The sequence below is a fragment of the Protomyctophum parallelum genome (genome assembly GCF_964188405.1).
Source record: "Protomyctophum parallelum genome assembly, chromosome: 6".
NCBI classification, from domain to species: Eukaryota; Metazoa; Chordata; class Actinopteri; order Myctophiformes; family Myctophidae; genus Protomyctophum; species Protomyctophum parallelum.
In genome coordinates, this window is record NC_139701.1 from 29,802,873 (window position 1) to 29,817,972 (window position 15,100).

The 15,100-nt window shown below is 43.4% G+C and overlaps 1 protein-coding gene across 2 annotated transcripts in view; it reads right to left on the minus strand.

The window, feature by feature from the left end:
* Positions 1–15,100, minus strand: part of pde4ba (phosphodiesterase 4B, cAMP-specific a) — a 155,621-nt gene that overhangs the window by 25,003 nt on the left and 115,518 nt on the right. For both annotated transcript variants that reach the window (XM_083767486.1, XM_083767487.1), the window contains exon 6: positions 1,360–1,472. In XM_083767486.1, coding sequence (XP_083623612.1) covers positions 1,360–1,472 — 113 coding nt within the window. The remainder of the gene's footprint in view (positions 1–1,359; positions 1,473–15,100) is intronic.

Sequence of the window (15,100 nt, forward strand, 5' to 3'; positions counted from 1 at the left end):
TTCAGTTGTACTACAATCACGTCAGTTCAAAAGTGTGTGCTGGGAAAATCCCAATCCTGTCCCCTGTGTGTGTGTGTGTGTGTGTGTGTGTGTGTGTGTGTGTGTGTGTGTGTGTGTGTGTGCACACACGTGCGCGTGTATGTTAACAGTGGCAAGCAGCATGATGGGATATCTATTGTCGTCTGGGGAAAGAGCAGGAGATCAGGAAGTAGACGGGAAGAGAGTCACATAGCCCAGGGGTCTGCAAGCCCCCCCCCCCCCTCCCCTGTCTCTACACGCACAAACAGAAAATTAACACCTTAATTGTCCGGGGTTATTAAATAAATGTGCCCAGCGATTTATAGCAGCGGAGCACTTTTACCGACGGACCGGATGTTATCCTGGATGTGGGTGTAGCAGCTAAATGTAGCCAAAACACTAACGGCGATCGACAACAACGGGAGGTATGATTAAATCTACCGCTACTAGCGACTGGACAGCAGGGGGCCGTCTAACATATGATCTTTTCTTATAATTAAACGGGATGATTTAGATCGCAAGGTATTAACGTTTTAAGATTTTTGGTCTCGCTAAACCGATCGTCATTTTCGATGACGATCGGTTTTGATATCATTAATCTCCATCCTGTTAATCAATCACTGTCCTGGATATCAGAGTGTACTAATTAACAGGACGGAGACCTCCATCTGGGGCCCTTAAACAGTTTTTTTAATAAAAGCAAGATAAATAATTTGTCTTTCTTATTTTCCTTAATGTTTGGAATATTTGGCCTCTTCCTCTCACTCTGCAAATGGTGTTAGTCCCACAGTTGCTAGTTAATTTGCATGAGACAAATCAATGATTACGGCATGTTGAGAGAATGCTGACAAGATGACGGATCACTGAACCCGTCCATCCATAAAAACAACTGTTATTATGACACCTAACAGCTTAATGTCACTACAAACCAGCTGCTTAATGCCATAATATCTCCACAGAGATTAGATTGTGCCGTTTCTACGTCAAGCTGAAACTGACTCGACAAATGGCAACAGATACACAATAACAGTGCTGCATAGTTCACCATGTTGTTATTAACGCCCAAACTACTGATTAAAATAGCAGGTACATGCCATTCATCAGGAAAACATTTAGAACCACAAGGACTCTTGTCAGTTGTGCTACAGATATTGAGGAACCCAGCTTTTTTTTTAAATAAATATAAATACAAAGATGGTAAAACCATACTCATTTATACTTAGTTGACTGGGGTCCCCCAAGGGTCCTACAAGCTTATGGTAGATTTGCTATTTTCGCTGCCTACAGACACTGGGGTTCATGTGGCTAAAACAGGAAGTGTGAAAAGTGGTTGTTGCCTACCTTGTTGGAGGCCATGTCACTGACAGAGCGGTAGGTCTGGATGGTCTCCAGCTGGTCCAGACACCAGTCCAGCTCCTCCATGGTCTCCGTGGCCAGCTTCTGGTACGCCTCATCTGACAACAGGCAGACAGAACACAGACACATGGCCGGTCAGAATGCAGGACACAGCATACACAGAGCCGTGCTGCATGGTGAAAGAGGAAGCACTAAGGCTAAAGACGTCTCACTCTCTCTCATTTAAGTAAGTCTCTGTATATCACCCTGCATCTACATGGCATATCACCCTGCCTGTATATCACCCTGCATCTACATGGCATCTACCCCAAAGGAAATAAGACTCCCTAGCAAACGTCAGGCTATTCACTAGAACCAGACCACACGCACACGCACACGCACACGCACACACGCACACACACACACACACACACACACACACACACACACACAGTGTCACACAAATCATGTTATGAGATTGTGGATCTGATCATTTTGGTACACAAAACCGACACAGTATAAATCAGGAATAACTCTAACCCAACCCCCTAAACCTATTAATGGCGTCTTAATGTCTACACTTCTTAAAGATACCATTTCTCTTATGAGGACCAAGATAATTGTACTCATAATGTCTATATTTCAAATTCTACTATACGCACGCATGCACGCACGCACAGGCTGTCCTTTGTCCTCTGTGCCGCCTGCCACTGTGCTGTGTGTATTCTAGGTCTCCTAGCTGCAGAGCACAACATGGCAGCATGGTTTGCGCTGTGGCGACCTTAGCGTGGCCGCGTAGAATGTAGCCCAACTCTGATCTCCTTACCATCAAAGACATCTGCCTGTTTGCACTAGCAAACATGAGAGACACCTGGAATTCTGCCCCCAACCCTCTCCTGCTCCGGAGGAGTGCGTGGCTGCGTGCGTGCGTGTGTGCGTGCATGCATGCGTGCGTGCGTACGTGCGTGCGTGCGTGTGTGACTTGTGAGTATATTATACCTGTGTGTGTGCCGAGAAGGATTTAGTCATTGGCATAATGGTTATTCAACATATTTCTCCCAATATGCCTAACTCCCTTGATGTTGAAGAGCACATAAGTGCAAAGAGATGAGTAGTGCTTATGTTTGAAATAGATTCTCCTACATGAGTTCTCGTATAGCAAATGGAGCACACCCTCTCAGACAATAAATGTTCTGCATTACTATAGTGCCTTCATACAAAGTGCTTTAACTATGTGCACTTAGTTGTGCGCTAGAACACTAGTTGTGAACAGCACGAAACACTGGCAGGTGTTTCTAAGTATAAATCAGGCATATTGGCATCCTGCTCAAGGACACTTCAACATGAAAGTCAGGAGGAGCCGGGCATCGAACAGGTCAGACACCCAAGCCAAACTTGCAGTTAGAGGCTTGGAATTCTACTGTGCTTGTGTCCTCACACTTCACCTCTAGAATCACAGTACATTATTGAGCAATTATTAAAAACACAATGCATGTGGCCTGGACGGTTGGCTCAACCGTCTGTGCACCTAGGCTGCCAAACCAGCTAGTCGGTGTGCCGCCGGTTCGACTCCCGAGCCCGACGGCCTTTCCCCATCTCTCTCTCCATTTACATATCTTATCCCTCACTGCAGTGTCGGAGGTACGCATGGTACGAGTCTTGATGTCCCACTGACTGACTGATGAAACATGTGTGGCCGAGTTACCTGTTCTGTGCATCATGGATGCATACAGTATATATTCTGCTAGCTTGTACATCGCTATTTTTTAACATAAATCTTAAATATATATAATTTGTAGTTTTAGAACTACTGATTTAGAAGGCATTTGTAGTATCAGCCTCAGGTCTTAATGGGTTAACAATGAACTAGCCAATTCCAGTGCAATCGCACCTCTAGGCTGTGGAATCTACTGAAGGTGACCAATTGAAGGTGTCTCAAGTTTTTCTCTCACTTCACCAATTGATGTATTTAAAAACACAAACCTTAAGAACAGGTGGACATGAGTCTTGAGTGACACTAGCCCTTACTGGTCTAGACTGGGACTTGAGAAACAGTACTGAACCTAAACACCAGCCAAGACACACACGGACGCACGCACACACACGGACGCGCGCACACACAAAGACGTAACAGGGGATTTCCACCGCCTCTCCACCCTGACACAAGGGCCACTCTGATCACAGCCCAGACATATCTGGGCCACAGGGTCAGGCAGGAAACACACACGCACGCACGCACGCACGCACACACACACGCACGCACGCACACACACACACACACACGTCAAAATACTTGCATTAAAGCAATGTGTCATTAAATGTGCTGATACACCCAAACACAGTATGAACGGGTACGTTCATACTGTACTCAGACACACTTGGACTGTTGGACACACAGATGTGTATTTTCCAACGAGGGGTGAAAGCTCCAACAGCTTATCCTGTACAGACAGCTGGGTGGGGACAATCTCTCTGTCTCCATCTCTCTTCGGCTCTACCTCTTATTTAGTTTTTTAACTTTCAGTTCAGTTCAGTTTTGTTTTTAAAGTTGGTTTGCTCGTTTAGTTTAGTTTTACTTTTGAAAAAATAGTTTTAGTTTAGTTTTTTAATTGCAATATGGATTTGTTGGGGGAAGATTCAACAAGACCAGAAAAGTAGCAAAAATAGCCGATCTACAAGTTAAAAATGGGTGGCATCGCGAGACCTGCTATTTATCTTTTTCAAATATCTTTGAAAAAGACTAAAACTATAGAAATTGTTTTCTATAATTTGCGTTTGCGTTTTAGTTTACCTAAAACTAACCTTCTGGTTTGTTTCCATATTTGTGTATTTAACGGTTGTATGGCTATCATCATCTCATGGGGGCATAGGCAATTTCCTGCATGTGTTGTGATGCAATGGGAGACGCGTGGGAGCAGGGAGTTCAGAAAAGCAAAATGATGTCCTAAAGACACCAGAGATTTGGAGACAAAGAGGGAAGAAGAGTGGCTCGCTACCTTTCTATCAGACTTCCAGTGTAATCTTCTTCTCATAGATATATAGCCAGCCAGACTGCCAGTCAGTCAGATCAGTGATTCTTAAATTGGGTTCCTGGGGACCCCAGGGGGACCTTAAGAGGGTTCCTGGCGGTCCCCAGCTAAATGATTGATAGTTTCCAAATAGAAAATGACATGTCTGTAACTCAGAGAGTGTACAAATGGCAAGGGTCCATTGTACACTCTCAAGAGTTATAGGGGTCTGTGGCCTATATAATGCTTACCAAACAGGGGGTCCTTCAAATAAAAGGTTTGACAACCACTGATGTAGGGAGCCCTCCAAGGACAGGATAGGATTCGAGTTAAAACATTTCTGCTTCTCATTTCGTGACCAGACTGCATCTACATTTTCTGGATTCAGGCGAGGTGACGTGCCACGTTTCCAGTGAACTGGCATAAACTGACCACATATCAAAACCACACAAACACGACTAAGGCTGTGCCAAGACCGCTATCCAGGAAGCGGCTCTTTCAGTGGCATCACCGGTTCATAAGGAACAACAAAACAAAACAAAACAAAAAACCTGATCTGGCACAGCTGGCGGCGTTGCATAACACACTTGCTAACACATGACTGGGATGGCGAGCGCGGTTTGCCACATTCTCCTGTGTCAGGCATGGACTTCAGCTCACACCAGGGGCCCTCACGTGTCTGCCATGCCATTATTCCATCATCAATTACACACAAAACACTCCGAGTTCATTTAACTCTGAGAGTGTTCTGTGTAGATGCTAAGACATGACATCATCTTTATGAGTCTGTGTTTTGTTTACAGTTCCTTCATCTGATTTACAAGGAGGCCGGCTGCAGACAAATTCTCAATTTGATGGGATGATGATTGCGCCGATCTGCGGTTGTGAAATGTGAATGATGAGGGACAGTGAAAAACAGCTTCATCGTGATGGAATGCTAGATGTAACACGCGACAAGCCACACAACCCATTTCTAAATTAAGAGCCAGACATCTTCAATGCTGATTATTCATTTTAATTTCACTTTGGTCCAATAAGTAATAAGTCCAATAAGTAATAAGTAATAAGTAAGTTTTCTTCTTTGCACAGACCCACCATAAAGAATCCAACACCATACGAATCTCTACTTACATACAGTTTAAGTATGGTTACTAATGTAAAACCAATCAGGCAGACCAATGCAATACTAAAAGGCCTTTAAAAGCACACACATCTACAACATTCTTAAAGGTCACCACACGAGCACTGGCAATTGGAATGCTTGGAATGATGTCGATAGTAGATTTAGCTATAGTAGTGTTTTTTTGTGGAATTTGCCCTGCATGAATAAAATAAATATGTAGGCCTACAATGTAGCCTAAGTTGAACCATGCATGGCTTGTATTTATAGTGTTAACTATTTCTAATAACAACAAGGCTATCAACAAAAGCACTGTGTGTACTGTATGTGTATGTACTGCATGTCTACAGTATATCTATATTAACATGTCCGTTAGGACATCTTCACACTGTGTTCACTGAGCTTTCAACAGCAAGCCACACATACCTTTTGAATTTACAATGGGACCCAATGGGAAGTTGCTGGCCCTTGTTATGAATTTCTGCAATGGCACGCAACACCTCCCTGAGGGTAGGTAACACTTGCAAAGTCTATGGAAATAAGGGGGGAGGGGGGTACGCCTAAAACAATTGTGAAAATATAAGTTTTGCTCAAGATTTCCCGAAACTTGGGGAGATGGGGAGTTTATAACGTGACAGACATCATGAGAGCATGACGCCTGGATGCCTCTCAGACTCAGACCCCTCAGAAACGCAACCACTGCTTAATTGGTGCAAAATATGAACCATATCTTGTCATGTTTTCCAATAAATTAATACCACACATCAGGACGTGGGTCTGAAATTTGGTCTTAGCATGCATGGCTTCAAATACTTTATATGAATTGGGTGGTTTCCCTTTGCACGCAAGATTGCACGCATGCACACACACACACACACACACACACACACACACACACACACACACACACACACACACACACACACACACACACACACACACACACACACACACACACACACACACACACACACACAGATGTATGCACGTGAGGCTGACGTGCACTGAATATCCCACCGAGCTCAAGGACGATCTTGACATCAGAGAGGCCGATGTCAGCTGTTTCAGAGACAGACCAAACTTTATCTCTTCTCTCGCGCTCGCTCTCATGCGCATCTTGCTTGTTTGGTCTCTGTGTCTCTGTGTCATGTTCTCTCTCTCAGCTTCACTCTGTTTGGTCTCTGTGTCTCTGTTCTCTCACTCTGCTTCACTCTGTTTGGTCTCTGTGTCATGTTCTCTCACTCTGCTTCACTCTGTTTGGTCTCTGTGTCATGTTCTCTCACTCTGCTTCACTCTGTTTGGTCTCTGTGTCTCTGTTCTCTCACTCTGCTTCACTCTGTTTGGTCTCTGTGTCTCTGTTCTCTCACTCTGCTTCACTCTGTTTGGTCTCTGTGTCATGTTCTCTCACTCTGCTTCACTCTGTTTGGTCTCTGTGTCTCTGTTCTCTCTCTCAGCTTCACTCTGTTTGGTCTCTGTGTCTCTGTTCTCTCTCTCAGCTTCACTCTGTTTGGTCTCTGTGTCTCTGTTCTCTCACTCTGCTTCACTCTGTTTGGTCTCTGTGTCATGTTCTCTCACTCTGCTTCACTCTGTTTGGTCTCTGTGTCTCTGTTCTCTCTCTCAGCTTCACTCTGTTTGGTCTCTGTGTCTCTGTTCTCTCACTCTGCTGTTTGGTCTCTGTGTCTCTGTTCTCTCACTCTGCTTCACTCTGTTTGGTCTCTGTGTCTCTGTTCTCTCACTCTGCTTCACTCTGTTTGGTCTCTGTGTCTCTGTTCTCTCACTCTGCTTCACTCTGTTTGGTCTCTGTGTCTCTGTTCTCTCTCTCAGCTTCACTCTGTTTGGTCTCTGTGTCTCTGTTCTCTCACTCTGCTTCACTCTGTTTGGTCTCTGTGTCTCTGTTCTCTCACTCTGCTTCACTCTGTTTGGTCTCTGTGTCTCTGTTCTCTCACTCTGTTTCACTCTGTTTGGTCTCTGTGTCTCTGTTCTCTCACTCTGCTGTTTGGTCTCTGTGTCTCTGTTCTCTCACTCTGCTTCACTCCGTTTGGTCTCTGTGTCTCTGTTCTCTCACTCTGCTTCACTCTGTTTGGTATCTGTGTTTCTGTTCTCTCACTCTGCTTCACTCTGTTTGGTCTCTGTTCCCTCTCTCTGCTTCACTCTGTTTGGTCTCTGTGTCTCTGTTCTCTCACTCTGCTTCACTCTGTTTGGTCTCTGTGTTTCTGTTCTCTCACTCTGCTTCACTCTGTTTGGCCTCTGTGTCATGTTCTCTCTCTCTAATGAAATAATGATAAAATTGTGAGACATCAACAGAACAGTTTGTCCACCTGGGTTCTTCCTACGAGTACAGTACTGGACTGACCTTGACTTTCACTCCCTCTCACCTTTCCTGCATAAACTCCTAGAATACTAAAACCATATACTACTATCTCTCACAGACACAGACACAGACACACACACACACACACACACACACACACACACACACACACACACACACACACACACACACACACACACACACACACACACACACACACACACACACACACACACACACACACACACACACACTAGGCTTTGTCTACTACAGTATGTTACCTGGGGTGAACTCTGCCATGTTGTGCAGCAGTATACCGAAGGTTCTGAATGGACTTCATTGTCATAGTGACTGAGATTTGCCCCCTGTGGTTATTAGCATGGATCAGACGGGTTATGTAATCCAAACTAACCAAATGTGCTGATGTTTTTTGGGGTGTATTCTTTCCGGAAAAGTATACTAGCCATAGTCAGAGTAGTAGAAGTCAAACTAGTGGTGAAGTACCGTCAGGTCAAGGGGTGGATTTTTTTTTTTTTAAGATTTATTTATTGATAATGCAGATATTTACAACAATGAATTACAGAATCATGATTTCTTTTTCTAGACAAGACAAGACAAACTCAAAAAAGAAAAGACAAAAAACAGTAAAAACAAATCCCCCCCCCACCCACCCCCCACCCCAACCCCAGAAAGGAAAACTACACAGCTCTCATTACTCTGTATTGTACACAACACCTCTTGACAGCAACAACTCAGATAAATGAAAATAACAATATAAATAAAAACTAAAACTAAATCAACCCAGGAGATATTGAAGGTAGAACCTCAAAGAACCTGCCCCATATCCTTTCAAAAGTAGCAGGCCTTCTTCTTACATTGTACAGTATCTTTTCAGGGGTACAGTATGATGAAAGCTCATTCAGCCAGTGTCTCTGTGAAGGTGATTTTTCAGATTTCCAATTAACCAAGATGATTTTCTTCGCAGCTGTACTGGCGAGTAACACAAAGTATGCTTTGTTGAAATTTGTGTTGATCAATGTAACGTCACCCAGTAACCAAATTATTGGATCATGTGGTATTTCAACCTCTATGATATCAGAGACAGTAGACAAGATAAACTTCCAATAATCAATTAAAAGTGGGCAGTTCCATAACATATGTAATAGGCAGCCTTCTGTTATCTTACATCTTTGGCACATAGGGGAAATGCTTCTATCAATCTTGTGTAACCTGAGCGGAGTAAAGTAAGTTCTGTGAAAAATGTTAAATTGCATCTGTCTATGTTTGGTGGAAACCAGAACCCTCTGAGCTCTCTCTAAAATTATCTCCCAATCCACATCATCATAGGTGCATCCCAAGTCTGTCTCCCATTTATGTTTAATGTTCAATGTATTGTAAATTGGTAAATTATTGTTTAGAATACCATATATGGAGGAAGTTAATCCTTTAGTTGAGGTGATAAGAGTACAAAACATGTGATCCTCCAGGGGGGATTTTTCCGGAATATTCGGGAAATCTATAGATTTTGCTTGAATCCAATGTCTAATTTGAAGATATTTAAAGAGGTCATGGTTACGTAAATTAAACTTGGCTGATAATTGTTGAAAGTTTGATACTACATTGTTAAGGGGTGGATTTGACTGCATGGTCGGGTGTCACGTTGATGAGACCTATGATAGCATTTACATGTAGGGTTGGGATCCAGAATCGGAGAAACCGGATCCAAAACATTGAGGAATTCGGTTCCATCAACTGTTTCCAGAACAGATTTTATCACACTGTCAGATACGTGTAAACACATACATACAGCATGTGGACTTAACGTCTGCTATGCAATTAAAATACCAGGAGTTCCCCCACTATACTGCTGACCTGAAAATGGAGGGTCCCCGTACCTAATTTTAAGAACCAGTGAGATATATATCGGAATACAGAAGGAATACAGGGTTAAGGAAACGGAATCGTTAACATTCTAGGTGGGTGGGCGCCCGCTGGCCTAGTGGTCCAGGCGCATGCCACATATAGGCTCTGGCTTGACAGCGCGTTGCGTGTTCGAGTCCCGTTCATGACGACCTTTGCTATATGTCTCTCCCCGTCTCTATCTCACTCTTTCCTGTCATTTGTCACTTGTATCTATCAATAAAGGCAGAAAAGCCAAAAACAAAACAAAAACAAAAAAAACTCTAGGTGGGTGAGGGAGGGGGCATTCCCTTTTGGATGAGTGGTAGATGTTTGGTTACCCATCCAGTTCGGTAACATACAACTCCCCATGAAGAATCTCAAGACACACAGGCGAACTGATTGACCCGAGGCGAGCGCATAAGCAACCCCGCTAAATCTGAACAGTATTGGTGTCACAAAGAAAGTTAATTAGTAAAGATTAAAGTAAAGCCACCCTATTAGAACAGCGTGATTGATGATTTAGGCAGATGTTTCCATTAGGGCCACTACTTTTTCAGAGCCTAATTGTCCCAGACGCATACTGTAAAATACACTGCCAAGTTACTCCCACTATACTACTGCTCTGAAAATGGAACAACTTGCAGAGGCTTAAGCCAGAAAGAATCCTCAGGAAATAAGCGCAGTACGCACAGGCATTGGACCAGCACACGGCAGTATTAGCTCAGTCCATGTGTCATAATCTACACCTGTTCCACTGCTTTGATGTTTGATTTAAAACCCAGTGGCTTGCGCCAACGAACTCACACTGTAGTCAAGGAAATGTGATTGTTTAATTGTTTTTTTAATTTAATTGTTCGTATAATGTCATATCTTTCAGTGCATATGGCATAAATTATGCCATGACATGTGGCCAGGCCAACGCTGGCCGGGGAAGATGAGTGGCGTGAGGAGAGGGGCTAAGGGTGCAATGACGAAGGGCTTTGCGTGCGTCGGAGGATCAGCGTCTCCTGCAACATAAGAAGACCAGCTGAGAGTGAGACCACATCACATGACCTCAACCGTCATGCCTCTTTTAGCCAAAAATAGCCGACCTACAGTGTAACTAGTGTATGCTTAAGTCTCTGTTAGAGTGCATGTCGCGAACATGCACGTGTGCGCCTGTGAGAGTGTGCGCATGCACCCCAGACTGCAAACTGTAGAACAATGCAATAATAAATAAATGAAACGTATTAAAATAACAACCAAAACAATCTGCTCCTTCATTGTTGCCAACATTATTCTGATGCAGCTTCCTGGTAGGGCCCAGATTAAAAACAAGGAAGCGAATACCTTTTTTTTTAATTCTTTTGTTTGGACAGTAATCAGAGGAGTACTGAAGTAGGCCTCTTTATTGTAGCGCTGGCAAACATTTTGAAAAGGCAGCTTTCCTTTCCTGCTCCATAAAGACAGGCGGAGACGGGGCTCAAATGCTTCCCAAATACCCAAACAAAAGGGTTTGTCTGTGAAGCAGCGAGCGCTTCAATCCATCTGTGCCGGGCTGAACAGGCCTGCTGGCGAGGGAATACTTCAGCCGTCTACTTTATGACTGTGCTGACGTCAATGGCATAATTCAAATACTTGCAGAGTGTATGCTTCCAGTTTTCTGAACCTGCTCTCTGTGCGGCAGGCCAGAGATAAAACCCGGCATGGAGTCAGTTACCACAAGATGAAAAAGGAAGCAAAGGAAAAAAGAAAAAGGGAGCAGAATCGTGTCAATTTGAAACAGCTGTACACATGCCATGTACAGTATTTTGTGACAACTCTTCAGTTGTCACAAGTGACAGATTGTCACCTGAACAGTGCTGTGGCATTTTTTACAGTCTGTCACATTTATTCAATGTAAAGGTCCCTGCACACAGAGCACGTTTTTCAGATTTTTTGCTGTGTTTCTCCATCGATTTTCCGAAAAACGCGTCCAGTGTGCAACCACCTTTATTTCAAATCCATTTTGTCCTTCCCTTATCCGGAATACCTGTCTTTCATTCAAGGAGGAGAACTGACAAAACCTCTCAGGCCCAATCTTTAGAGCCATATCCTTGCAGTTAACAGTGTTGACAAGTTGCACTCTTGTATAAAGTGCAGTGTGATGCCACAGTGGTATCAACACATCAGACACAGTATGCAACATACACTCTTGATGATGATGATGATGATGATGATGATGATGATGATGATGAATGGTTTATATTTACAATGAACCATAGACAAAACACAACATGTGTGCGCATACAAAGAGAAAGCATACTGTATGTATGTAGTACATATCCAACCAACTCGCAACCAACCAATCAATGACCGAAAAAAGGAATAGGCTAAAGCACAATGCTTGTTCTTTGCCTATCCTTTGTCATCCTTTATCCTTCATCAGATTTAAAGGTATATTCAGTGATTTCACTTAATTCAAATATCACTTATTTTTTTGTTTTGTTGTGATAATCCTCCCTACTATAGAGTGTGCTGACCATATAAGGAGTTCCTCCCTGTCCCCAGTTAACCCCTGGGGGTCAAAAAACCTTAAGTTTCGTTTTTGACTCTCTATCCTGATTGGACGAAAGGCTGGGTCCCACAGCCAAAAACGAAACCTACGGTTTTTTGAGTGAAATCACTGAATATACCTTTAAAGACATACAAATATTCACTTCTATGAAATCCATCATCCAAAGGACCATTTCATCTTCAACCTCATTGTGGTTACATCAAGGCATACTTGATTTATGATAAATAGAATGGCTCCATCCCATTAGTTTTAAGAAGCTAAATGTAACTAGCTGACTGTAAAGCAACTGATAAGCACAGTAAAATATGGCTTCACTGTACAAGGCCAGAACAATATTCTTATATTATAACTAGAGCAGAAGCATAAATACCATTGATACAGAAACCACCATCCTGTACTGCAGCCATCATGATACAACTAATAAAACAAAATGTATACCGTTACTTATTAAACTGGAAACTGATATGGCTCTATTACCATTTTAATATGAAAGAAGATCCGCGAGACATGGCCAAAGCATTTCCGGGGGTCCCCAGCCAAAAACGTTGAGAACCCTGAGGATAGCACATTTAACATGAAGTCAACCAAAGTGCCTCTGGGGCTCTCCTGGCCATGGGCAGTATGCCAGGGTTATTTCTCTGCCTGTGGGTATAGATCTCTACAGGCTGGCACTGGGGCTTGTTTATGACTTACAGGGCAGGACCATGTCTTTCTGGACCCATCTTCACATAGGGAAGCATTTCTATTAACATTATTGAGAAAAATCGTAATCATTTTACCTTAGCTAAAATCTTTATCCAGTTAATTAATGCTTAGTAATGCTGAAATACTATGACCCACATTATGTGTGGGTGTATCAGAATGGAATTTATGTGGTCCTTTGAAAATGTAACATTGAACATGCAAGGTTGTAGTTGTAATAAAAACAATCACACCAGTGTGAACGGAGTGGTGCAACTCCCCTCCCCCCCTCCTCTCTCTCTCTCATTAGCAGGCAACAGTGCTGCACTGTCTCTCTCTCTGTTTCTGGCACAACAGCGCCCCTACTGGTACTAATAGTCATACTGGTGCTCACAGTCACATATAGGCGCATGGGTGGGTTAACGTCACATATATAGGCGGACACGAACATAAATGGGGCTGTTGTCTGTGCCAAAATACGGTAGCCTATATATAGCTGGATAATGGATATATAGATAAGAAATAATTATGTTGACATGGACATGAATGTCGTTTGTTGCTCGCCTGTTTTGTCTGCTCGTGTTTGGCGTGCTGTATTTGTACTGTATTGTAATTGAGCAGCTTTTGCTAAATGTACACTCAACTCCTCCCGTCATTCTTTTCGGAGAGCATCCCAACCTGAGCTATGCTTCATGTGTTTTATTGTCATGTGGCTATAAAATGTTAGATTTCAGCATTGTTATGCAGGGCCAAAGGCAGCTCTGCCTCTGCTCAAGTAGCCTCCACACGAGACTACAAGGGCAGGGGAAATGTGAAACGTGACCTAGTGCTGGATAATGGTTATCAACGGATTCAACACACACATGTATCAGAGTGTACACGAATGTAGATGGAAACATGTGTGCTTGGAAAAAGACATGCATGTGTTGCACGGTACACGTGCAGTCGGTGCAGACACACAAGCATGTGTCTGCACACGGTAGAGCTGTGCCGTTTTTTTAATTATCGTCAGACCGACCGTTCACCACTGATTAATTAAACACACACACACACACACACACACACACACACACACACACACACACACACACACACACACACACACACACAAAGAGAATAACTGTCACCACTTGTTGGATACGTCGTCCTGGTAGAAAAATATTATTGATGATGTCACCCTGTCTCCAAGAGTCAGATCACATAAACAGCGGCTAGATCTGAACTGGTGACATGAGCTGGCGAGGGTGAAGGAGCAGGGCTTTTAGAAGATGGCTGTGGTATTCCTCGTCTCCTCTCTGAGAGTCAACACACAGCTCCCCACATCTGTCAAAGTGTACACTCATGTGTGTGAGAGCATGCACACACACACACACACACACACACACACACACGGAACCTCCCTTGAGGATGCAAGCTGCCATACAGTACATGCAAACAAAGCTCTGGCCCCGACGTGCATTTCAGAACAGTTGTATACTGTATGCGTACTACGTTCAAAACTATGACGTCAACATTATAGGCAGAGAATAGTGAGAGAGATGAAGAGAGAGAGACAGACAGACGCTAATTCTCTCTCTCTCTCTCTCTCTCTCTCTCTCTCTCTGTGGAGGGTTCAGTGCCTGTCAGGCAAGTGCCACAACCAGAGTTCTATGAATTATTCAGGTCAACACAACGTAGACAAAACAATCACGCTTTTTTCAGCAAGTGGGAGACAAAGATTGGGTGCAGAATTCTTTTTAGGCCCCAAGGGCTAACCTGGTCTCATACAAGTCTCCACTGTGACACTGTGTCCCAGTGTCTCACTGTGACACTGACAGCTCAACAATGGAAATAAAGAATGTCTTACCATCTTGAGGTAACGAGGGTATAGGGTTTTCTTCAGTTGCACATAATTAAAGAGAAGTATTGGGCTGTCTATCTAGTGACAAACATGTTTGGGTTACAGATATGGGATATATCTCACTGTTGCTGCAAACGCACCACATGGCAACATAAATAAAACAACAGGAGAGACACACACTTTCAAACAAAAAGTCTCAAATCAATGAGAAGAATGAGAGAGATGGGTATAACTATCCTGGGTAACATAACATGCTGGCTGTTGGTCAGGTCAGATACATTTAGTCACCACCATAGTCACTCTCAGGATTGTATTTGTTGGGGTGACAGGGGGAAATCCATGCTTCTGC